Source organism: Colius striatus, chromosome 12, assembly GCF_028858725.1.
Source record: "Colius striatus isolate bColStr4 chromosome 12, bColStr4.1.hap1, whole genome shotgun sequence".
Taxonomy (NCBI): Eukaryota; Metazoa; Chordata; class Aves; order Coliiformes; family Coliidae; genus Colius; species Colius striatus.
In genome coordinates this window covers 6,052,653-6,078,664 of record NC_084770.1, presented here as the reverse complement: position 1 = coordinate 6,078,664, position 26,012 = coordinate 6,052,653, and the positions used below count along the sequence as shown (strand labels likewise).

The following is a 26,012-nucleotide window of genomic DNA, read 5'->3' as shown; positions in this document are numbered from 1 at the left end:
ATCTGATGAGCCTTGCTTGTGATGGTCCTTTGTCTCAGTATTAGTTTGTTTGCTGGCTTTACAGCAAGCCTTTGCGTTCCGACAAGGAGCGCTGACACGCGAGGAAAGGAGCTTCAAAGCAGCACATGGTGCTGGAGTGATGTTGTCAAATTGGTTAAGAGTTACAGCTATGCCAGGGAATGATTGCAAAAGGCTGCCTGTTTGATAGGGCTTCGTGTATCTGGCAGCCTCCGAGTGCCTTGTGACATTGCTAAGCTGAAGTCAGATAGGAGGAATGATAAAGTGGTTGATCAGCTCCTGACATCTTCCTGCCCTCAGCCTTGCCCTGCAGCCTGCCTTAGTTCAGAGGTATACAGAGGTTTTGTGCTTAGTGAATGAAGGTAAAAGGATGGCTGCTGGAGAAGATGGGACCAGAGAGAAGCAGCAGTGTAGGGTGTATAGAGAGCTGGGAGAGGACACTTGAGGTTTGTTCTTTGAGATCTGTGTCAGCAGGCACCTCATAGATTCACTTTAGCATGAGAGGAATGATGTGTGAAGCAGATCTTCCAAAGCACTGAGGTGCCAGGGAGTAAGAGTGTCTTGGAGCTGAGCATGGCCGTGCAGAAGTGAGTGTGAGGGTGCTCAGGGTAGCACTCTCTGGCTCCAGTGGCAGACAGGACCCAGCTATATGATACTGAGTGGCTGTGGACAACTTTTTCCAGCTTAGTAGGAAGCTTACAGACTTCTGCATCCCAGTGTGTCTCCTGGTAGACCTCTGCCTGCTGTATCCACTAATTTTCTGCCCCGAGATGGGTTGTGCCTGCAGCCCCCATGCTCCCTGCAGAGAACAAATGCCACCAAATGAGCAAAGGCAACCAGAGCATTGCTGGTGGGTGCCCTGCCGAAGCTGGGCTGTTCATTTGGGTCTGTAAGGACTCTTGATTGGACTGACAACCACAGGTCCCCCTTTCCGCTCCTGATTGGTCATGACAGCAGGGCAGATCTGCAGAAGAGGAGAGTTTTGTGCATCAGTGACAGCACAGATGCCTTGAGCTATGGTTGCTGGGACAGACCTTTAGTCTGTCTCTCCATGTGACAACCTGATCCTAATATTTCTCTGAGTGGGATCCTTACGTCGCTGGGTGACAGCAGCATCATCTGGCCTGACAGTATTGCCCCAGATGGTCAGTCCAGGTATAGTCCTTGTGACACAGGCCTTGCTGGTGCTGGTGGGTAGCAGAGACAGCTGAGCCTGCCAAGCAGGGTGTGTTTTATTTGTCTGGGATACCACAGGCAGGCAAAGAAGGGTTAAAATAACAGAAAGACAAAAACCTGTTATCTTCAGGAACTCTGATCTTCCCTTTTTAGGTAGGTTAGTTCCATGGGACCCTGTCCCCCCAGATAGTGGAAAGGTCACTGTCCCATACCTGATTGCCCCAGGAGCCTGTCTAAACAAGCCTGTTTTCCTTCCCAGCCCTTTTCCTTCCTTCCCTTCCCCTGGACTTGTCTCCTTGCACAGAGCTGGCTCCAGCACCAAACGGTGCTGGGCGCCCAGAGCCCAGGTGAGCTGTAACCAGAGATGCTCAGTTACTGCAAACCCAAAGCCTGCTCAGCTGAGAGCTGCAAACAAGAGGTTCAGGCACTCCTCAGTTTGTCCTGACCAGACTTATTGTTGAAAGTGGCCAAAGCCACACTTTTGCCCAGTTTCGTACTTTCTTCTGTAACGATTCTGCAGTGTGGTGCCTGTTCCTCAAAGCACAGAACCAAGTGGAGCTGTGCCTGAGGTAACTGCTGTCTCTTTCACCTCAAGAGGTGCTTCTTGATATTTTAGCAGGGAAACTCCTTCCTTCAGTTCCCCAAACCAGGGAAGCTCATTTGGGTGGGCCACATATGGCCAGCAAGATGGTCACTTGTCTCCCTTGAGGAGGTTGCTTGTTTCTGGCTGACCTCCTGCTCCTGTGGGGTAACTGCCACGTGCCATCTGGAGAGGCTGGAGCCACAGCCCAGCTTTGTGGCTTGGCCAGGAGAAGCATCCCCAGCCAGCCTTGCTAGTTCTGTACTAGACACCAGTCTCCAAACTGGATCTGAGTTATCTTCTAAGCTGTAGTAAGATCAGAGCTTGCAGGAAGGGAGAGTTGTGGACAGTGTAAGAATTTGGCATCTGGACACTGGTACAAATGGTGATGTGTGCACCAGGGATATGTGCAAAGCACAGATACATGTTACATGCTGTTGTGAGAGTGTGTATTTCAGAACAGCTTAGAGAGTTAGGGGCACAGAAGTCAAGGGAGAGCAGCTGGATTTGGCCTCAGCCTGGTGCTTGGTTCTTAACTCAGTATCCAAGATGGGGAATTTTTCAGTGGTTTCATGGTAGGCAGTTTTATTAGGGTCAGTGAGAGCACAGCATATGACTTTGCTACCCTGTAGGGAAGAGAAAAATCAGTGCACCGTCTAATGATTCAGCACACAGGGTTTCTTAAAAGCCTACAGGAGAAAGGTGTTTTAATTCTGCCTTCATTCCTGAATAAGCTGTTAATTTGAGCTGGCAATTTCCTTGGAGCCCAGAGGAGAGCAGTCCGTGATCAATGGAGTGGCTCAATGCTGCTGTCTCCTCCTTTCTCTGTTTAAAAAGGTTGGGATCACCATAGCAAATGTCCTTCGACTTTTAGCCCTTGTGATGGTCTTCCCAGACCGTTTCAAGAGCTGTGCATCATCCAGCTGTGATAACAGCCCTGTTGTTACTAATCTCTGTGACCCCCCAAAAGAGCGCCAAAAGCCACGGCGCTCAGCACGCAAAGACTGCAGCTACCTGCTCTGAAGGGCGCTGCCTCTCTTGCCCTGGCTCCTGGCTGGGGTCTGGTGGTTCCTGCTCAGGGTCTGCAGCCCTTTTGCAGAGCAGAGGGACTGCACCTCGTGTCTGCAGGAGCTGCTGGGACGTTGCTGTGGGAGTCAGCAGCCTTCCCCTGGGGACCTGGGGGCTGCTTGGTTGTGCAGAGCTGCTGCAGGACCCAACCCCGTGCTGTTTTCGAGGTATTTCAGCATGTAAAAGCACTGGAGACATTTTCAGCAAAAAAAAAGAGAAGTCTCCCCACAGAACCATTCTGTTGCTTCTTGAAAGAGGATTCAGTTTTCCCTCTGAAATAAAATGAGCCGTGTTTGAAACCTGAAAGCCCTCATGGAGCTGCAGAGCAAGCAGCATCCAGGCCCCATCCCAGCCTCCTGCCGGACGCGGATCCAACTGCAAACCCTCCTGACAGCTCTTTAATAACCCTGCTCAGAAGGAAAAATCTGTCACCTTTCCCTCTGTGGTTTCTTCTGTGTTCTAACGCGCTGGAGAAACGAGATGGAGCCGGGAAAGTTTTCAGAGAGAGACTCGTGGGAACTCGCAGCTGCCGATGGAGAAGACTCGTTTCTGTAGCGTCTGAGGGGAACCGCAGCCGCTTTGCCGAGGGGTGCTGTGTGTGGGTGGGTTTGGAGGGGTGAACCATTCTGACCCATGCATTGCAGAAGAACCACAAACACTTTATAGTAACAAAGGGTGGAAAAAGCGAGAGGTTTCTGCAGCACATGTGACTTCTCCCTGAGGTTTGGAACCCCGCGGCATGTTCCAGGCCACGCTGGTTGCGTGTCAGTCTCGGGGAGTGCAGCTTTCTCCCACAGGCCTCTCCTGAAGTTGCTGTGATGCCTCAGAGCCTAAAATGTTGCTTCTTTTTTTTTTTTCTTTCCCCCCCCCCTCCCTCTTTTCATTCTCCCCCAACCCCTCTCCTCTCTGCAGCTGAAGCTCTCGTTTACCTTGGACCAGGAGAGTGGGATGCCTCAAGGCTGTTATATCTATCAGTACCGGGACAGCAACAAGTAAGTCCTGCACGCAGCTGGTAGGGGAAGGTGCACTGAAAGGAGACTGCTTTGCCCTCTATCAAGAGGGATCACCACTGCTTGTACCACTTCAAAGTAGATTAAAGCAGGCTTCAGCCTTGACCTGAGACTGGGAACAGCTCCTATAAAGGCCAGATCCTTTAAAATGCACAAGGCCCTGCAGCTCATTTTTTTTCCTGCAGCATTTGAAAGCTGCTTTTATTTGGCTAAAAGACCAGCTCTTGGGCACCACCGGCTCCAGCAGAACTCACCCAGGCTTTGCTCAGGGATGTCTGTGAGTCAGGCCCTGCATTGTTTTGTGCTGAGGTGGCCCTGGGAGAGTGGGCTGGGGTTAAGCATCCAAGGGCTGCAGAGCACTGAAGAGGGCAACCCTCACCTCTGCTCAGCTATAGACACACAGCACCCCATTCTCTGTGCTAAAGCTCACGTGTGAGCTCACCGAGTAGCCTTTCACTCGTGGCACTGTGGCCTCAGTGCAGCCACGTGCTCTGTTTTTATAAGGTACCGTATGATATTCAATCTTCGGATGTGTTTGGAGCAGCGAGGCCTCAATTTCCAGGTATTCTGTGTATTTTTACTAGCTGCTGTAGTGAATTGGCACCCAAGATGTTTTTCTTTCAAATCACATTCTCATTATCAAATTGACAGAAGCAGCACAGCTCAGGATACGGCTGTGTTTGCGCTGTGTTACTCTGCCTGAATACCAGCGTGTCATAAATCCATGGCCTGTTACCTCCACCCATATAGTTCTGCTTCTTGCCAGTTATTGAAGGTTAACCTAAAAAAAGGAGGGTATATGAAATGGTTGGTGAACGGAGCAGCCTGCAAAGAGATCTCTCTGAAGCACTGGTGAGAACAGTTCCCACGAGGAAGAGGGATATCCGCTGACAACACCTACCCCTTTCTGAGCTGAGGAATCTCAGTGTTTAAACAAGGGAGACAATTTCTGGGAGACTTTTTTTCCCCACTTGTGGATGGGTGTTTAGCACGTGGTGCACAGTCACATCCCAAGCATCCTGGCTCGGGAAGCATAGATGAGCAGAGCTGGTAGCTCCAGCACCACCAAGCTAACAGGGAAACACGCAGGTCATCCCTAAAGCATAATGTCAACAAGAGCATTTACTTTTGAGGTTTTTAAAGGCAGCAACACACAATGGACAGCGAGGAAAAGAAAATCCTCAGACCAGAGGCTTGTTAAGGCTGTTTATAGATGCAGAGTTTCTAATTGTGTGGCATATATCTCAAAAATCAGCAGCTGTGGTTTTTTCTCCCACAGACCCTCCTCTCCCTGGGCTCCAGTGGGTGTTTTGTGCCATTGTTTGAGGAGACTCCAGGGATGGGAGTGGAGCTACTTTGTTTAAGCACTAAGACCAATAGCCAGTTCCACTTGGAAGCCTTGCTCTTAGCTGTGAGTGGTCCAGCGTGTGACAAAGTAGCTGCAGCATGTTGACAGCTGTTGATTTAGAGACGCATGGCTGTGAGCCGCGCTTCTGGCAAGCGTGGGAGCCGAGGCACCCCGAGCCATGCCAGCCAGGACCATGGGCTGGAAAAATATGGGGCAGGCAGGAGGAATGGGATTGCAAGTAAACACAGGCTTTGTGTGTGTCTGACAGATCCACACTGGGATTGTACCTCGCTACGGCACACAGTACTTTGTATTTTATAGCTTGCTTGGCTGTCCTGGGGAGAGCAGGATCCCATTTCCCAGGGAGATGCTTGCTAAGTTTATGCACATGCTTATTCCTCTAAGCCCTGTGCATGCAGCCCAGCAGCTCCAGCAATCCCTGGCTGGTGGAACTGAAGCATGAAGGTCTGTGCTACAGCTGAAATATTCTTGCAGGTGAAATGCCCTTGAGCCAAACATACTCTGTTCTGGTTGTACCCTGAGTGATTCTGGAGGAGCTCACGTGCACTGCAGCTTTACTGGCAACTGAGCATTGCATTTGAATAGTGTAGCAAAGCCCCAGACAGGCTTCAGGCAAGCAGAGGCTGTACTGCCTGAACCCAGGGACTTTTCATAGGGTTAATTTGTTATCCATAGCGTGGCAGTTGTGAAAGTTTTGCCTGAGCAATTACCCGTGGAAAATTCATAGAACCATTATGGCTGGAAAAGACCTTTCAGATCATTGAGTCCAACCACTCACCCCACACTGCCAGGCCCATCACTAAACTAACCCATGTCCCTCAGCATCTCATCTACATGTCTTTTGAATATCTCTGGGGGTGCCTGGGCAGCCTGTTCCAATGCTTAATAACCCTCCTGGTGAAAAAGTTATCCCTAATCTCCACTCTAAACCTCCCCTGGTGCAACTTGAACCCATTTCCTCTTGTCCTATCATTAATTACTGGAGAGAAGAGACCGACTCCCACCTCACTGCAGCTCCTGTTCAGGTAGCTGTAGAGTGATCATGTCTTCTCTCAGCCTCTTCTTCTCTAAGCACCCCCAGCTCCCTCAGCAGCTCCTCATCACACTTGTGCTCCAGACCCTTCACCAGCTTTGTTACCCATCTCTGGACACTCTTCAGCACCCCAATGTCCTTCTTGTAGTGAGGGGCCCACTGTAAATTGTAGACCTTTTGCTCTCTTAAGCCCAGTCAGGCTTTGGCCATACTTATCAGGACCCAAGGGGATAACAGCTCTTCTGCATCCTTCCAAAAATGTCTGTAGAAGTTAAAGCAACGTAACATTTGTGTCTGCACCATGTTTTGGAGCTGTTTACAGCCCAGAGAAGAAATGCTGGTGCTGGACTGCAAGCTCCTGCATGGGAAAGACTGGAAATGTGTCCAGAGCCCAGTCAGTGTCCTCAGCAAAGCATCGGGGCTGGGACCTGTGCTAGGGACAGACTTGCTACCAGAGCACAGGGGCGTGAAGCTCTTGAGCAGGAGGAAGCTGAGGTGATCCCAGTTGACGGGAACACATTTTGGCCCGAGGAGTGGGCCTGTTGCCATGGAGTTCTGTATGAGTGGGACTGTGCATGGCAGGGCTCAGTGTCACCCTGGTCACTGGAGGAGCATCCCTTCCCCTTCAAGTGGCAAATGCTGTTCCAAGCTGCAGCCAGACGGGGCCACCGGAGAACAGCGGATATTGGCCTCCCACTTGCAGAACAAAGGACTGCAGTGTTGCTGGAAGTGTAATTACCAGAGCAATTAAAATTTCTATTGCATAGGCTAGAAGTGCAAGTACCATGCAGGCTCTTACAAGGGCAATCAATTGGAATTTGTTCCTTTTAAAATGATAAATCCCTGACCAGGAATTTTTGCCCTCTCCTGGCAGCTTCCTGTTGCCTGCAGCAATTATCAGGTGCCTGCTCTGCTGTCACACCTTGGGGACTGAGGTCCTGGGGGGGACTGGACTCAGTGGAGCCTTGGGAGCCTTGGACTGAGAGCAGAAGAGGTGCTGAGCAGCCAGCCACCTCCAGGCACTGCTCTAATATACTGATATCCAGTGGCACTCAGGAGTGATCTAAATGCTGTACTGGAGCTGTATGAAGGAGAGAGGCTGTCCCTGCCCCTGCAGTCACAGGAGTGACATCAGGGGACATCAGTCCTCCTCTTTTTCTCTGCTCAGACCCAGACATCTTCCTCCCCTTGGCTGCCAGTCCTTCCTAGCTCTTTGATCCTGGCCCCAGAGGAAATTACTTGACCTCACACAGAAGCAAGCAGTCTGCTTTCTCATTTTGAAGCCCTGTTATTGCCATTCTCCGTAATGGGGATCGGTCAGTATAACCACAGAGCCCCAGGACACTGCACTGGGCTGCTGCTGGAGGGCCAGCCTGCAACAGAGCACTGCTGGGACCCAGGGGTGGATGCTGGCACGTGGAATGGGAGCATATCTTCAGCCTTCACATGTCCACTGAGCAGCCCTATCCAGCACATCTGGCCCGTGGTGTGCCCGAGCTGAGCCCTGAGCGTGGGACAGGCTTTCTGCTGCAGCCTCTGCCTGCACTGCCTTTCTCTGACCCTGCCCAGAATCCAATTGCAAAAGCCAGCTGGGCAGTAAAAGACCATCAAGGCCATTGTCTTGCACTGTGGCTCACAAATCCCACCTTACAGTGTGCACCCAGAGGTGCCTGAGCTGGGCAGGGCAGTGGCCGTGCTGAGGATACGCTGGCTGCAGCTCTGAAGCCTCCCTGCCCGGCACGGTGGGTCTCACTCCTGGGGGCTGCCAGGCAGTGGGAAGAGGGAGATCAGTAAAGGTTACAGATGATCATGAAAGGCTTCTTCCAGCCCACAGGCCAAAAGCCAAATTGAGATCTCCCTGGAAGAAATGAACTGCAAGAGGTTTTGTATCTTTTGGCTGTGTCAAAGAAATGGAAAACTTCATCTCTTTTCCTCATTCGCCATCGCTACCCAGACACTTCTCTGGAGACCCCCTAGGCTCTGCTCCCCTGCCACAGCAAGTCTGGCCTTTCAAGTGTCTTTATCTTCCTTCCCAAGACTCTCTGATAACCTCACCTTTCTCAGGTTATGCAGTGCTCAGGGTCCCTGCCAGCCCAGACCCACCCAGGAGCTATAAATGCCCATCAGAATTCATCCAGTTACGTGGGCCACGTTTGCAGGCACTGCGATGCCTCCTTGTCCCCAGCTGCCTCTCCTCTAACGTGGTTTTCCTGCTCCTTTAGCCTCTGGGTATTTCCCTCTTTTCAAGGTCCCTTCCTCACCTCACAGCCACCTCCTTTGCCCATAGCCCAGCCTGCAGCTCGCCAGTGAATCTCATTTTAATTCCACGCTGCAGCTGGGGTTTGTGTCAGGATTATGAATTTGCTGTGGGGGCTTTCGTGTTCTCTTCAGAGTAATTTCTAAGCCCAGAGGAGGAGCATCTCTCATGGAAGCACTTAGAGACCTCTTACAAAAGCAGCATTGGAGTATTGATCATTTTTTCTCCCTGGGGACCCGGAGTGCTACAGATAGAGCTGCTGTGCAGAGTAGCCACTTGCGGGCAGCACCACACAACTCTTCAGGATGAGAAGTGAAAAATAGCTCCAGTCGAAAGGAAAAGTGGTGCCCCCTTTTATGTAGAGATCAATGATGCCAGGTACATTGGATTATCACTTAAAACACCAGGACTTTAAAATGCCAGGGTGCATGCACTCCTGATGCTGACAGGCTCGTGATAGATAATGCTGTTTGGGTTACCAACTGAGCGCCTCTGTGCAATCTTTTCATAAGGTGAATGTAATGTGTGCAGTGATGTACCCAACGTTACATCAGGAGAGCCAGCCTATAATTATGCTTGAATTGTTTGAATGGGTTATTTGTCACTAACACATTAGCTCACTCCATTTGTTGCTACCATTCAGGGCTGCAGCAGGTTTGGTGTGAAGGAAGCTTGAGTGGAGGCTTGAGGGTTTGTTTTTCTGAATAGAGCAAAGCAGAATTGTTTGGGGCATATTCTTTTTTTGCTAGTAGAGGTGTTGACTGGGAGTGCTAGGAACAAGATATGTAAAGCAGCTGACACAGCACAGCTGATTTGTTTGTACTTCAGATAAGGTGCACAGCTCACGTGTTGGACTTTAGCGTGGACCTGGTTGCCTTGCAATGAGCTGGCAGGTTTACAGTCCTATGTTTTGTTCCTTGTGAGAAGTTGAGGCTTGCAGAGTGGGTTGTTTGTACAAGGAGTTGCTGCCCAGCTCACGCTGGGTGCCTGACTTGCCTTATTACAGGGTTGTTTCATGGCATACATCTCAGTGAAGCAGCACAGCTTGTAGTGGTGTAGAGGAAGCGGTCGTCTCCTCTGGTGGCACCTGATTTTCTGGTTAGTGAGCAGCAAATACATGCTTTGCCCTAATCTGACATGTGTGACCAGGGAAGTCTCTGAAGGTAGCACCTTCTCTTTGTCAGACTGGCATTTCATGGAGGAGCCTGTGCACGTGCAGTACCTTGACAGCACCAGCTTGGATGAGTGCTGTCTAGTAGCAGTTATTCACCTGAAGCTTAGGAAATGCCTCGTGTAGATTTCAGGCCAAAATAAAATGAATTCTTTTCTGGAAGTGGATGTGGCAGCCATTGTCAGGTTCTGCAGGGTGAGGTTTTCACTTCAGGATGCTCCATTGGACAAGGTGGCTCAGCTGGGACACAGCACGTCCTACTGCACCGCAGTGCTGTGGGCACACCGCTGGCTTTCTGCAAGCATTGCCCACATCTTGCTGGATCACAGGTAGATGAGCTGCCCTGTGACTCTTTGCTGGTGAGCTGTGGGAAGGTTTGAAGGCCCTAGAAAAGCATCAGAGGCGGCTAGGATAAGTAAGCCTGCATTTTCATTGCTCAGAAGGAATACCACCACTCTGATTGTAGCCACCTAAGGCAGCCACCCCAGGCTTAAAACACTACCAAGTTCTGGTGGAAGTGGTGTCTATATGGATGTGATTAGGACCAGAAGCAAAATGCAAGCTAGGCAGTGAGTTAGCACTGCCCAGAAGATAACATTCTATAGAAGACCAGTCAGATTGGAGTTTTCCCTTGATACTTTATCTTGACTTTGTTTATTGGCACTTAAACTTTACTTGAGACAGCAGGTGATTTATATCCTTCACCTGCCAAAAGGTGAGCGTTGGCCAGGCGAGGCTGGTGAATTATCTGTCCCTGTATGTGGAGATAAACCACTCCTCATGGTTTTGGCATTGGTTCAGCATTGGTAAATTGTCCAGAAGAATAGGTCTGGAGGCTGACCTTTAAAACTTGAGAAGATACATAATCCTTCCTGCCTAAGAAATGAGCTTGGTTTGCTGTATACCACAGCCAAAGGCTCCTGGGACATATACTGCAAAATAGCCTTTGTCACTTGAGGCTTGGAGCAGCAGAGCATTGCTCTTTCCTCACAGAAGGGACCCCATGGCCATTTCTAGGTGAGAAAAAAAGGCTCTTGCAGAAGGCTCTGCTCAGGTACTGTTAAGCTGCTTTTCTTGACACAGACCTGCCTCCTCCTGCCACCCTGCTGCTTAATAACAGGTTTCAAATCTGTCAGTGCTGTAGAAACACTAACTGCCAACTCCTTGGAGTGTCAGTCCAATGTGGGGGCTGCAGATGGAAAAGGTGATCAAGGGAACCTGCCTTTCCCCTGAGCAAGCAGATGGGATTTGAAGGTAATGTGACCCCTTCCAAATGAACATTTGAAGCTTTCTTTAATGGCCTACACAGTACCCCACATCACCTATAGCACTCTCTCTAAATGCTCAACAGGATACCAGAGCAGTGCTCTCACTCTCACAGGGAGGAAGGACTGGACTCTTCAAGTGGGTAGTGCAGGACCTCCCAGCTCTCACTGGATCCAATCAGCAGAGCTTCTCTTGTCAGTTTCAAAGTGTTTACTCAGAGAGTAGATGTAAAACCTCCTTGTGTCACTATTAGATATCTAGGTGTATTTGGTGGCAGTCAAGTAGGTGAGAAAATAAGCTGCAGCTGGAATTGAGTCAGAGATCCTGTCTCCATGTGTCATCCCTGGAGATTTGTTTACATATCCATTTGCTTAACAATATGTTTGGAAGCTCTCAACAGCATTTCATCACCATTTCCCTGGCCTGTGTATTTCTGACTAATGCCCAAGGCAGTGAGCTATATCTGGACTAGAATTGCTGACATTTGGATCTGGGTTTTCTTAGTGGCCCTGAGTCATATCAGTCTCTGATTAGCCTCTAGGTACATGGAAGAGGACAGAGCTGACCTGGGAAAAGGTGAATAATTGTCCTTCCATGAGAAGTACACCTCAATTTCCTCTTCAGCCCAAGTCAGGGGATTGATTTTGTCAGCAGACCTGCTAGCCATCCCTCTCCCAGCAGGATTTCTAGGCGTACTTTTTCATAACAAGTACAGAAAAGGAGTCCTTGTTTTGGCTTAGTCTCTGTGTCCTTGAATGTACAGTCTAAGCACAGAGTGACTTCTCATCCAGGTGTAGGTTTTGCTCTCCACTCTGTGATGTTACAACAAGGAGCACTGAGACCAGTAGGCAAGTGCATGTGCTGCCTTCTTTTGCTTTGTTAGGATGTGCTTTAGGTACAAACCAATGGTTGAAAGCTGTATGCTGTGGCAGGCAGTGGAGTAAGACCAAAGGTGATGAAGGGGATGCTGAGTACTTGGAGCATGTGTTGTGCTGGTGATGGGGAAGGATGCTCTGCTGGGAGATAGACCTTCCAGTCCTGCTTGGTCAAAGTCTGCACTTTCTGCCTGGAGAGAGCAAGGGTGCTCAGTTTGCCATGGGCAAGACCTCTATGGTCTGTTCAGCCCTGGGGACCTTTGTTCCCCAGGGGATTGGCAATGTAAACTGGAGTGACTGGGTGGATTGTCAGCCAGCTGGGACTGCTCTGTCCTGTAGAGCTACTGGCTGAAAGCTGAAGCCTTCAGCCTAGAAATAAAGCACACGTTTGAAAAGCAAGAGAGATGAACCACTGGCAAAATGTACCAAGACCAGGGAATACTCCATCTCTCAAGGACAAGCACACTTCTGGAAGGTGTTTCAGACCCTACAAGTCAGTGGATTTAATGCAGCAGTTGCTACCTGGAGCTCTCCAGGCACAGGAGGTCAGCTGCTGGAATAATCCTCCCAGTCTTAAATTCCTGGCACACAACTCTTTGTTAATATAAAGGATCAACTCTGCACTAGCACCACTCGCTTCTTTGCAAAGCTGAGTTTTGCCAGATGCAGAGCTTGGAAGAATGGGGCAATTGCTTTGAGTCCTCTCTCCGTGTACTCTGCCAAGCTGGGCATTCAGTGTACCTTATTGTTTGAAATTATGTCCTCACAAATCAGAGGATGAGAGTGGAAGCATCTTTCCTCCTTCCCAAGCAGCAAAGGTGAGCAGTTTGACTTTTCCAGCTACTGTCATGCTTTGCTCTGGATCCTGCTGCTTTTTCAGTGTTTTTTTGCTCAGTACAGAGCAGCTGAATCAGTCTGGCATTGGGCTGTGTTCCCTCCACACCTCCCTGCTGCTTCTCTGCCAAAAAAGGGAGCTTCAAGTCCCAAGCATGTTTTGTGTGCTCAGCTCCTCACCATGTCAAGGTCACCTTGAGTGGAGTTCCTGTTACAGCTTAGCACTTTCACCTCTTTCAATTTGCCATGCATTAGTCAATCTGGAGCCTAATGGATTTGTAACCTGACTTTGCCTGTATCATCTGAGACGTTCCCAGCGATGTAAGAGGATTTGGGCACAACTTCCTTTCAAGTTAATGGAAAGATCTTGCTTGGAAAGAACCTGCTTGAGGATCTGAGTGTACTTTGCATTAATGTTTCCATTAATTTTAATGGGAGATAGTTCTAAATTTTTAGATCAGCTTTGAACATCTTAAATTTTGTGTCCTTCACCTGCCTTATCTAAAACAGGGCTGATGAGCAGAAGCACCCTTAAATGAGCAACACCATTATTAGACAAGACGTCCTGCATGATGTTCTGCCCCTGTTGGTCTCTCTGCAAGTGTGCTATTCTCTGGTGACCCCACAGGACCCTTCACCAGCTCACCACTCACAGGGCAGGGGGTCCAGGGCCAGCTCCCAGTTCAGAGGCTGTCCCGTGCATGGTCTGTGACAAGTCACGTTGTCTGTCTCTGCTCTTCTGCTTTCTGTAAAGCAGAAAAAAGCAAGAGTCCTCTGGGACCTTTTTTATTAGCATTTATAAAGCACTTTATGATCATCAGGCAGGAGGGAATAGAGGAAAGTGAACTTTTATCATTGCCACTTAAGTCTCCGTTACTGCAAATCTCTGGTGCCTTGGGCACAGTTCCCTGCCAGGCTTTGGTGGGTTGGGCAGCAGGGCTGCCTGCCCTGTGCAGGGCACAGCCCAGCTGTGATTAGCCCAGGTAAGGTCTTGTCTGACTTTCCTGCTCTGTGAGGCCATGCCACTTCTGGCACTGCCACACTGAGCTGAGCAGCTCACTTTCCCTCCCTCTCTCCTTGCTCTCTGCCCTCCATTACCTTTGATGCCTGAACACAGCAGTGATTAAGTGCTACTGAGCTCTCCCACTCTGAGAGGGAGCTCTTGCCTCCTTCTGGGCTGCTGGTAGATACTTATTTCCATCTCTGAGCTAAGCAGAGACCAACATCCCAACTGCTCGTCACATCCCCCATCCCACTGGTGAAAACCAGTCCTGGCAGGGCTCTTGTACATGTTGCATCTCTGGCATAATCTCATTTTACTCACACAGTCCAGGTTAAACAGCCTGATGTAGTACAACAGTTGATGCAAACCCTGCTCATCTCAGCATAATCAGATTAGTGAGCAGCTACATGTGCAGTTGTCCTGGCAGACAAGAAGAGCCACACTGGCTTGGCCCCACTGGAAGTACCCCTGGGAAGGACTTTGTGGTCAAATAGGACCTAGAGAGGTGAGGAGTCAGCTCTGTTGCAATAAAACAGGACACCTCTTGGAGAAGTCATCTTATTAATGTTTTTTCATGCTTCATTTAAGCTCGGTGCTCGTTTGCAGTGTGCTGCCAGGCAGCTGCTGCCTGGTGCAGTGCCACTTGCCTGGCGATGTGGGGCTGGGCTGAGTGTCCAGGTTACAGGGGAGCAGGCAGGGTCCAACACACTCAAAGAGATCTGGTGTGGCTTGTTTGCAGCATAAAGCAGGAGAGGCTGGGAGCAGACAGCCTGTGCTTGCCGGCTCCCTCCCAGCCGGGCCAGCCCAGGGTCAGCTCCAGCCCCCAACAAGTAGCGAGACGGATTGAATCCAGATTGATCCGTCTGCTTCTGTAGAGTGAGCTGATCCTGGCAAGAAATTCTCCTTTCTCTCTGTCTCTGTGTTAAAAGGAAGGAGACCTTGTCAGATTTCTGGATAAATGAGAAGTACATGGGAAGGTAGAGCTAAATGTTGTGCTACTGCGTGGGAAGAATCGTTAGGGCAGAAAGGCATCACCGCTGCAGCCCGGCTCTGCCAGCCAGGCTCTGCCTCCCGCTACGGCCACTGCCAAAGGCAGGATCCAACAAGGGCTCTGCTGCTTCTTGCACGTTTGCAGCATGTTGCAGGGGAGTGCAGAGAGGCAGAATCTGGCTCAGAGCAAAGGGGTTTTGGTGCAGCTTGGACCAGAGCAGCGATGTTTGCTGCAGGGAGTTGGTTAGGAATTGCCTCCTGGTGCAGTTATATGACAGATGCACTCGAGTCACTCAGACCTTAACAGTCCCTATCCCTGTTGAGAGAGAACTGAGGTTGTGGGAGAGCAGAGCAGAAGGGGCACGTTGCTTTGGGGAATGTGCAGGAATGGTGAGCTAAGCTGAGGTTTATGGCTCTCTTTAGGGATGAGTTTTTGGGAGGGTGAGTGGGACAGTGAGGAGCAGGGGATCAGTCCCTCCTAGAAGCCAGTAGAGGAAGATCAAACATTTGCATCGTGCTGTGTGTCACACCAGCCATTCCTATGCTTCACAGCCAAAATGTGATGACACTAACAGGGACACTTAACTGATGGAGTGCTGGCCTGCCCTCTCTCTCAGCCACATCTTTGTGCTGTGCTGTGATCAACAAGAACAGCAAAGAAACTGGAAAACTGGGCAGGGTGTTTTCAAGGAGGGTGATTAACCCTGAAGGGTGTAGTGCTCTGATTCATGGCACCACGGACTGTCCTGCCCACACAGCCAAGGATGGGGACCTTTGCAACGAAGGGATCTCTCTGTTGCACACAGAGTGCCCAGTTTTTCAAGGACAATGGAGAAGGCAGCCTGGGGAGTAAGACAGAGCACAGCAGCCAAACCAGTTCATCTTTGCACCACTGCAGGCATGCACAGCATGCAGGCCTGGAGAAAGCAACCTGTGAGCTGACTGGCCATTCCAGAAAGCAGGGGGAGACAAAGGATACTTGTCCTAAAATCTGTGGTGGGGGCAGTCATCCCTGAGCTCCCAAAAGTGCAAAGGGATGCTCTCTTAGCTGCCAGAGCAGTGGGGCTTTGTGCATGTTTATCCAGGGCTTTTGCCTGCACGGTGCCAGTGTTGAGAGCCGCTGCTTGTAGTTGACAGCTCAGCTATTGTTGCAAAGTATGATTTAATAGCAAGACTTGATTACAACATGCAAATGTAGCTGCTGGGGGACTATCTCAGAGGTTTGTGGAGATTAGCTGTTAAATTGGCCAGTGCAAAAACATTATTAAGCAGAGAACATAATTACTCATCTTGTGCTTCTGTAGTGTATAGAAGAGACAGATTTGTTTAAAAGGCTGCAAGTCCTATATAGACAAAAGACTTGTGTAAATGCCACATCATGTACTACTGTATGTTGCAGCATATTTTATTAGAGAAGCAATACTTAATAACAACATTTGGGAACTTGTGAAAGGAATCTATTATATTATTCTGCATCATAAAAGCAAACCTAATGCCTAGTCTGTGTGAAGGCTGTGCAGATATTGAAACATCTCCTTTCCGTGGTGGTTGATTGCTTTTATGGAGATTGTATCATATGGATATAAACAAATCCAGCACTTGATGTGGAATCTGGGAGCACGGTTTTAGACTCACACATCTATCTTCTATCCATGAGCGTTCCCTCTGAAATGCATCAAGGTTCCCATTAACACCTTAAACGTGGAAAGTAGGATTAAAGTGAGACTGTCAGCACATACAAAATGAACACCAAGGCGTGTGTTTGCTGCTGTGTTTTTCCCTTTCAGTCCTAAGGCAGTCTGTGGAGTTGCAGGAACAAAAATCTTGTGTGTGTGTGAGGACGTGGGGAAGGACTGAGGCGTGGAGTTAGTGCTGCACACCTGCTTTTGGGAGGGAGGCTGAGGTTCAGGGTTTTCCTCCTGCCTCATGGCTTGCAGGGAGCAATGCAGTGGCAGCTGGAGGACTGTAGTCATCTTTTAAAGTGAATTTGGCTAGTCAAAGCCCCAGACAATTTCAGGACAATCTGCTTTAAGAGAGGGATGGGGAAGGCTGAATTAGAGGAACAGCTTGTTCCTAAGGAGTGTAGTTGCTGCAAGGCACAGGTGCTGGCAGGGGAGCAGGGTGATGCTGGCAGGGTGGACCTGCTGTGCCGCAGTGGCTGCTGCTCACCCCGGTCCTGTCACCGGATGCTTCCCCACCAGCATCTCAGGTGATGCTCCAAGAGGTGCTCTGCTGAGGCTTTGCCTGTCTAAGCAGGAAGAAGTATCCTCCCAAGCTTAAGTGGGGGAGATAAGGACTTCAAGGGATTTGGATGGGAAACTCCTTGTCATCCCTTTGTTGCAGCTCAAGAGCGTTTGTACACCAGTAATTGCATTCCTGTGTGACTCAGAGCTGAATGTGGAGCTGCAAGGGCTGCTGCTGTGTGAGCCTCAGCATCCCAGCACAATATGTCCCAGTCACTCTAAATTTGAATTCACAGTCAGCCCTCCCCCTTCCCCCTTTACAAGGTGTCTGTGCACAGGCAGGCTTGCTCTTTACCTGCTCTGTACTGCTCAATCTGCCACATTGGAGCCGTCAGCTCTTCCAGGCAGTGAAGGCAGGGAAACAACTGCCTTTCTGTGGCTGGGCTTGTTTTTACCTCAGAGCCACAAAGCACCTGAACCCCAAGACAGCTGCTCACTAGCATCTCCTGGTGTGATTGAGGTGGCCAGGGAGAGCTCTGGCTGCATCCAGCAGCAGCATGTCCCTGCTTTCCTTATTCAGTGCCAAAAGGTAATCCTAAGAATACCTGTGAGTGGTTTCCAAGCCAGGAGTGTCGAGGGGTGGGGGGAGCAGCTCTGCAAAGGTCTTGTGTCACCAAGGAAGGAAGAATGGCACACTTTGTAATTATTATTATTGTTTTTCCTTATGTAATAAGAAAAGTTTCTATAAATACATTAGCAATAAAAGAAAGACCAGGGAGAGCCTCCATCCCCTATTAGATCCAGAAGGAAATTTGGTATTGAAAGATGAGGTTAAAGCTGAGGTGCTTAATGCCTTCTTTGCCTCAGTCTTTAGTAATAGCAGCATTTCCACTGGGGAAAATCAGTCCCCTAAGCCAAGAAACAGAGATGAGGAACAAAATGTCCCCCTTCAATTCAGGAGGAGATGGTCAGTGACCTGCTGCTCCACACTGATGTGCACAAATCTATGGGGCTGCATGGGGTATATCCTGGAGTGCTGAGGCAACTGGCAGGGGTGCTCACCAAGCCACTGTCCCTCATTTATCAGCAGTCCTGCCTGACTGGGGAGGTCCCATCTGATTGGAAGTCAGCCAATACAACACCCATACATGAGAAGGGACAGAAGGATGATCTGGGAAATTACAGGCCTGTCAATTTGACTTCAGTGCCCAGGAAGCTGATGGAGCAGATCATCCTAAATTCTATTATGCAGCACATGCAGGACAACCAGGTGATCAGGCCCAGTCAGCCTGGGTTTATGAAGGGTAGGTCCTGTTTAACAAACCTGATCTTCTGTGTCAGGATTACCCACTTATTGGATGAAGGAAAGGCTGTGGATGTTGTCTACCTTGACTTTAGTAAGGCATTTGACACAGTGTTCTCCTGTGGAAACTGGCTGCTCTTGACTTGGATGGGCAGACACTTTCCTAGGTGAAAAACTGATTAAATGGTTGAGTCCAAAGAGTTGTGGTCAATAGAGTTAAACCCAGTTGGCAGCTGGTAATGAGTGGTGTCCCCCAGAGCTCAGTGCTGAGGCTACTCCTGTTTAACATCTTTATTAATGATCTGGATGAGGGGGTAGAGTGCACCCTCAGTAAGTTCACAGATGACACCAAGCTGGGCTGAAGTGTTGATCTGCTTGAGGGTAGGGAAGCTTTACAGAGATCTAGACAGGCTGGATGGCTGAGCCAAGGCCAGTGCCATGAGGTTCAGTAAGGCCAAGTGCTGGGTCCTGCACTTGGGCCACAACAAGCCCCAGCAGTGCTGCAGGCTTGGGGAGGAGTGGCTGGAAAGCTGCCAGGCACAGAGGGACCTGGGAGCCAACATGAGCCAGCAGTATGCCCAGGTGGCCAAAAAGGCCAATGGCATCCTAGCCTGGATCGGGAACAGTGCTGTCAGCAGGTAGGTGATCATTGCCTTGTACTCGACTTTGGTGAGGCCACACCTTGAATACTGTGTCCAGTTTTGGGCTCCTCTCTTCAAGAAGGACATTGGGGTGCTGGAGAGGATCCAGAGGGCTTCTATTAAGCTAGGAAAGGATTTGGAGCACTTCTCATGAGGAACAGCTGAGGAATCTGGGGCTGTTGAGCCTGGAGAAAAGACAGCTCAGGGGAGACCTTGTTGCTGTCTGCAGCTACCTGAAAGGAAGCTGTAGCAAGGTGAGAGTTGGTCTGTTCTCCCTAGTGACAGGCAGTAGAACAAGAGGAAATGGCCTCAAGTTGCACCAGGAGAGGTTCAGGCTGGATGTTAAGAGGACTTTCTCTGCTGCAAGGGTTGTTAGGCATTGGAATGGGCTGCCCAGGGAGGTGCTGGAGTCACCCTGGAGGGGTTTCAGAGCTGGGTGGATGTTGTACTGAGGGAAATGGTCTAGTGGTTGATAAGGCTGGGACAAAGGCTGGACTCCATGAGCTTAAAGGTCTCTTCCAGCTGAAACGATTCTATGATGGCTGAGCATGAGGGGATGGTACCTGCAGCCAGGCAGTGGGAGTGGGTGGGAGCAAGGGCCAGGTCTCAGCAGGGGAGACAGCTGAGGGTGGATCAGCCCCACTGGGCACCAGGAAGAGAGGCGAGGGCTGAAATGCTGAGCTAGGGCATGCTTAGTCCCTGCACAGGCACATCTCTGTTACAGCTATTTTTTCATAATGATCTTTGATAGTTTGTAATGAAGCCAAGCAGTGGGTGAAATCACATAGCAGTATTTCCTAAACAATTTTGCCCCAATTATGTGAGGGCTTTGTGTATTCTAGCCACCTGTGTCTCCCTACACACCACATGCACACTCTCAAGCTGCATAGCCAACGATGAGCACTGGTACATGCAGTAAACTTCACATGGTGGTAGAGTTAAAGCAGGATTCTCTGCCAGCCAGAGTGGAGGCAGCAGTGATGTATTCCTCTGTTAAGCTCCTTTTTTCGTGTGCCTACAGCTTGTTTGTACAACAGATCTGTCTGTTAAATGGCTGTTAACCTGTTCTCAGAGGTCTGGCACAAAATAAGTCGTCTGTGTGATCCTCTTCTCTGGCAGCAGCGGTGCTGCCTACGAGAGATGCCCTTAGCTGCAAACTGTGGGACTGCAGGAAGAGTTGCAGTAGCTCTTGCTTCCATAAATTACAGAGTTTTGCTGCACTGAACTAAAGAGAACATTCTGAGGCAGGACCTTTGCCTAACTGGTCCTAAGAGTTTGCTGCTGCTGCTCTGAAACCTGGGGCTGGAGTAAGGCTGTGATAATTAATGGAGGTTAAAGTGCTCCTTCTGCCTGGGAGCTGCTTGGAAATGGAAAAAAAGAACCTGTCACAGCCATGACTGGCTCTCAACTGTTGTCAGACGCTCCTCCTTCCCTTCCCCTGCCCCAAGTGGAAAATTGTATTGAAAAGCAGCAGTTAGAGCACTTAAATCTTTCCACAGTTCAGTTCAAACTCCCTTTCTTCTTCCCAGCCATTCCCAGGCCAGTTCGGGGCGCGGGTGGGAGACTGTGTCTCTGGCTGAAATTTGCAGGATGTTAAATAACAATGGGAGAGTGGCTTTCAAAGAGGGTATAATGTGCCTGGATTGCACGTACCATAAGCTGTATTTCCCATGCTTTGACATTCAGCCCATCCATGCATCACTCCTCAACTGTTTCTTTTCCTTGTGGGATCCATCTCGGTGTGTTACGGAACAAGCTCAGGATGAAATGGGGTTGGTACTTCTCCTGCTGTGGAGGGACAGACAAATGCCCAAAAGCCCTCTCACAGTCAGTCACAGAAGTTGCTGGTGTCTGTCCTGTCCAGACAGCAGTAAGTGAGCACGTGGAAGGTGGGCAATAACAGAAGCTCTCATATCCCCTGTGGTGGGTTACCAGGTTCAGGCAATCCCTGACCTTTCACAGGTACTTGCATTGCCTGTTTTAACTGGTGTGTATGTCTCCTTTCTCTTAACACCTCTTGGCACAGTCATGTTGCCACTGCAGGTAGTGGTTCTGAGTAATTTTGGCCCTGCTGAGACTGATCAGTGAAGGGCATCTGATGGAACTTTACTGGCCTTCTGCTTAGCTGTCTGGTTTTAACAGCCTCACCAGTTGGAGGAAGCTCCCAAAGCTTTTACTCTCATGTTACTGAGTAACTCTTGGAAGAGAGGCAGGCAGCTATTTTGGAGTCATGCTCCAGTCTAGACATGGCACTGCATTTGCCTTCTCCAGATGGCCTCAGTGTGTTCCCACCTGTGTGACCAGCGTGTCAGGGACCTGCTGGGAGGCAGCAGTCATCACAGCCACTTGCTCTTCTCCCACCTCACAGTGTTCTCAGAGCTTAGGAGTCTAGGACCCAAGTCATTCATGTTTGACTGCCGAATGTGAAGGCATGACAAACTGGGTTGCCTGAAAGGAGTATAGCTGGTTGACATCCAGCTATGATAAGAGCTCTAACCACTGAGGACCTTCCGTGCCAGGGCTGGAGCTACTTTAGTGCTTCCAAGAGCAGTGTCCTTGCAGGTGGTACTTGCCCTGGTGACTCCCAATCCTGACTGATTCAGGCACTAGGAAAATGAGAGGGCATTGCTGTCCAGTCCAAGATAGTGATTTAGAAACAAAAAGCAGATTTAATGTGTGCTTCCTTCTTTGAAATGTACAGAGCTATCCTGTTCATTCAAGGGTTAAGCAGTCTGAGAGATGTAGAGCCCAGAGCCAGCTATCTGTCAGGCCTGGCCTGGAGGCTTACCAAAACATGAGGATATATGATTTTATTTCTGTTTTGTCGTTTGGACATTACTACTCAATGTCTGCAGGACAAGAAAGCTCTGGGGCATCTTAGGATATGCCCCGTGCTCCAGAAGAGGTTGTTGTTCTGGCTCTGTAACACTCATATGCAAAGGCAAGAACTGATGCCTGAAGTGCTCCTTTTCCAAGGATTGGAAGGCGTTGCAAAGGCTCTGCAAGACAGTGTTGCAAATCTTATCATGATCCAGTGCTGATATCTGCTGGTTTCAGCAGCACAGATGTGCTGACAGGTCTGTGTGGCTGCCTTCTGGCGGTGGTACATTCTTTTCCAGGAGGTTGGTCTGCTCTGTGCTGCTGAACTCTGGTTGTGGCTCCCAGGTCAGAGCCTGGAAGGTGACATTGAAAGAGCTGGGTCTTCATTTTAAACAAGCTTTCCTTGACACAATAAAACCCTGGCCCAAAGGAGCACTTTCAGGCTATCATGGTGAATTTTGCTTTGGTCCCTCTGCTATTAAATGTATCTGAGGGACCCATAAGAGCCAGTGGAGGAAGTAGCAGGAGGAACCAGGTTAGCTTGCTGGCTCTGAGAACCAGGGACTGAGACATTTGCTACCTTCACCTGGCAACCTGTGAGATTTTGTGGACTTCAGCATGAACAGAGCTTGTTGTCTCTTTCATACAATCTCAGCAGAGAGTCTGTGATGTGAAACAAAGTCCTTTCTTACTAATCCAGCTCTGGACAGTCGTCATATCCATCTCTGGGCTTTAAGGATACAATTCTTCCTTGCTTACAGCAGTAAGTCCTGTGCCATCCATCTTTACCTGTGATGGTCTCATTGACACTACCTCATCTATCCCCATCTGCTGTCTGTCTGTAAGTAGCCCCAGCTGGAGATAAACAGCCCTGTGTCCCCAGCACCGTGCCTCCTCCTGCTCTCTGACAGCAAGTGTGCTGCTCAGCACCCGCTCCTGCGCCGCTTGGCTTTCTCTGGGGCCTGTCCAGTAGGATGTTTGGGCCTTTCTTCTCCATCCCATTACGTAGATGAGGCTAATTTCAGCCTGCTGTGATGTGTGGGCTCACTGGAACAGACCTATAAATCCAGACCTGAACATTTCCTTGTCATGGATGGGGTGGGGAAATTGCATTGCTGCCTTTAACCTCAGGCTGTCCTTAGACCAAGCCAGTCTCTTCACAACCCTTGCACCAATAAATCAAATGGCTTTTGAATCGATGCACATAAAAGTCAAGCAGGAGAAGTTAGAGATGGAAAAGCCCCGTTGTACCTTGAATCTGTCCTGCTGCAGAGCGGGTACGGCGCGCTCAGGAATTTACGGTGTAGCTCCAAGCCTGAGGCCAGCTCCTCAGCTCTGCTGAGGCCAGGCAGGGTGAGAGTCATGCCTGGGGGAGATGGCAGGGTGGGGAAGACTGCCTGAATTTCCTGCAGCTTTTCCATCCTGCTCATCTCTGTGTTTCATTCCCTTGGCTTTATGTTTGGGAAAGAAAACTGTTGTTGATTGTATATTCAACAAACCCGATCCGTTCATTCTCCTGCTCATTGTTTTTCACTCAAGGCTATGCCTGACTTTTCTTTAGAAGCATGTTTTTCTCACCTAATATTTAGTTTAAGATTGTAGGAGCTGGATATAAAACCTTCTGGGACGTTTTAATCTGCCAAGAGGCTGCTTGAAAAGAGAAGTTATCCGCAGTTCTTTGGTAGTCTTTATTTAGAAAACATCACCCTCAAATCCTATCTCGCCCTTTTTGCTTTCATCTCCTGGCCAACTTTTACTGGTTGTTTTAACCCTGATCTGCTGTTGGTGTTCCCTGTACCTTGCTCCCCTCCCCCAAGGGTTTCCATGTCTTTGAAAGTCCCAGTAACCAGAAGGTTCATTTGTTGTGCTTTGCAAGCGTTTCAGACCAAGAATAATACGGCCAGAGCCAGCTGGATCCCTCACTCTATATTGATACAACTATTCCCCTGAACCTGCCCACACTCAGTGCTACAACTGCGAATCTGAGGTTGAGCTGGAGCAGTGGTGGCTGGTGGTGCAAGCCCAGCTCCCCAACCCTGCGTGGAAGGCAGCACCCCCAGCCCGGGCAGCAGCTGCTTTGGGGGTCACCCACTGCACACCTGACCAAGTTGAATGTGTTTTCTTGACTTGGATCTTCTCAGAACCAGTGGTCCTGGAGGTCACTCTGATTCCCTTGATCTGCTTTCCTGAGCAGTCCTCGTCTGGCAAGGCCCCGGCTGAAGGCTGGCCAGTCCGGGTGATTGCTTCTCCTGGAAGTCTCTTCCTATGAGCCCAAACAACACTTATGAGCGTGGTTAAGAACTGGAACAGGGACCCAGAGAGGCTGTGAGATAGTTGACCTTGGAGATTGCTACAACTCAACTGGAAAAGGTCAACCTGATCCAACTTTGAAGCTATCCTGCACTGAGTGAGAGGTTAGATCAAAGAGCTGTGCAGCAAAAGAGGGCATTACTTAGCAAGCCAGCACGAACATCAACAGGGGTACATGTTGAGTTGTCATGCCACCACTGCCTTTGGCTGACAGTGTTTAGATTGCTTTCCTTGTTTTGGGCCTTTTAAGCCTTTTTGGCTAGCTTTTGTTGTTCATCTCTTCATGAGCTTCTGCAGGCTCCAGCTTGTTTGTCCCTGGGTCACGTCCTGGTTGATAGATGGATACTTTCCTCAGTCGTTGGCTGTGTCGGGGTATGTTTCCAGTCTGGGATGTTTATCCCTTCTTTATTTCCACCTTGTCCATCAGTTTGTCTCCCAACTTGGGAAGTAATCAACATTTCAATGCCAGGTAAGCCAGGAAGAAGCAAAGTCCAGAGAGAAACACACACAGGGTGTGAATGTCTCCTCAGCTGGAATGTCTGGGAGAGCATTAGCTGGTGGGGAACGTGATACAGGGAGGCTGATTCCATCAGTCTGTGACTCCCCATGGCACTATCAATTCTCTGGGTGATTAACTGTTTGTTTCTCCCTTATTGAAAACTTGTCTCAGATGAAACCACCCTAATAGAAAAATCAGGTTCTGGAGCGATCCCAAGTGTAGGTTAATATTTACAAGCTATCAGCTGCTGGTTTTATCTCCATCCCTTGCTAGCACAGAGATAAAATCCTTTTAAAAATCCCTTTTGATCTTTCTGGTTCATGACATGGCTTTAGTAAGACACTTTCCATATGAAACTGGCAAATGTCTTCATGGAAAAGTGGGTTTTTCTCATACTTTCAGGGACTAGTAACAGATGAGGAGCCCCTAACGTACAAGGGGCCGTGACTTTATAAGGGAGCATTAGTGATGGACAGGATCTCTGCAGGATGCTCATGCTAGGAAATGTCAGAATGTTATTTCTGCCTCAATGGCTTAAGATCATCTGTTTACCTAATGGACTTGCATTAGCATTTTGCAGGTGTTGGGTTAATATTAATGTGTTGTCTGAATTGTTAATATTCCTTCACTTCAATGTTACATTAATGAAGGCTGCAGGGGATGGAGAAAAGACCTGTCTAATTAACTAAATGGGCAAAAAGCATCTTTAACTTTCTATCGTGCTGCCCTTTGCTTCTACCTAATGGGTCTTGGCATTTCTGGTCAGCAGCCCTGTAACACATGCTGCTGTATGGAGCACTCAGTGCCGGACTTGCTGATTTCTTTGACTCATAAATCACTTGCATAAACTTTGTAACGGTGAGGAAAAGTGCCTTTCATTCCTGCTTCCTCCCTTCAGTGAGAAATGCAGCCTGATAACAGGCGGTGCTGGCCTGATGTGTGGGGCCAGAGACTTTCCTGTCAGGAGAGGGTCTGTCTGCATTTCTTTAGGAATTCTTTCCATTCCCCTCTTAGACAGACTCTGGATGACATTAATATTATGTGTCTTGTCGTAATCTCTGCTTTCGGAGCCAGTGGTGTATCAGGCTGCACATCTCAGGAATGTGGACTATCAGTCCAGGTTTGAGCACTGGAAGCGAGGTATCTCCCCTTTTCTCAGCACCATCCCAGACACAGCTTGGATCTGGGCTCTTTTGCCCACCAGGAACTCCCTTGTGCTGGAGGGAACTGTCTGGGGTCCCTGCTCTGGCCCTGGGCAGCTGGGCAGCACCTCTGCTTGGGAGCATCCAAATGCATTCCCCAAAGTAAGGCCTGCCAGCCCCGCAGTGATTGCTGTCATGAGACCTGTTAGCTGGACACAGTGTTGAGCTGTCTGCGTTAGTGGGTACTGCTTATCCCTCCCCTGGGGCTCTGCAGTGAGGGAGCAGCACCCTTGCCATTGTAGCTGCCTCTGAAAGACGAGATCTCAGTGAGCCCATGGCTCCCTGGAAAGACAAACCAGATCTGACACAGCCCCGTGGGAAGCTGGGCTGGGATTCCCAGCCACACAGCTCCTGGAGCTAAACTCAGGGACTGCAAACCCTTTCCAGTGCTGCTGACATCTTAC

At 49.5% G+C, this 26,012-nt stretch overlaps 1 protein-coding gene across 1 annotated transcript in view; it reads left to right on the top strand.

Annotated features, from left to right (window-relative positions):
• Positions 1 to 26,012, top strand: part of DIS3L2 (DIS3 like 3'-5' exoribonuclease 2) — a 188,814-nt gene that overhangs the window by 143,776 nt on the left and 19,026 nt on the right. The window contains exon 15 of the mRNA XM_062006087.1: positions 3,755 to 3,834. Within this exon, the coding sequence (XP_061862071.1) occupies positions 3,755 to 3,834 (80 nt within the window). The remainder of the gene's footprint in view (positions 1 to 3,754; positions 3,835 to 26,012) is intronic.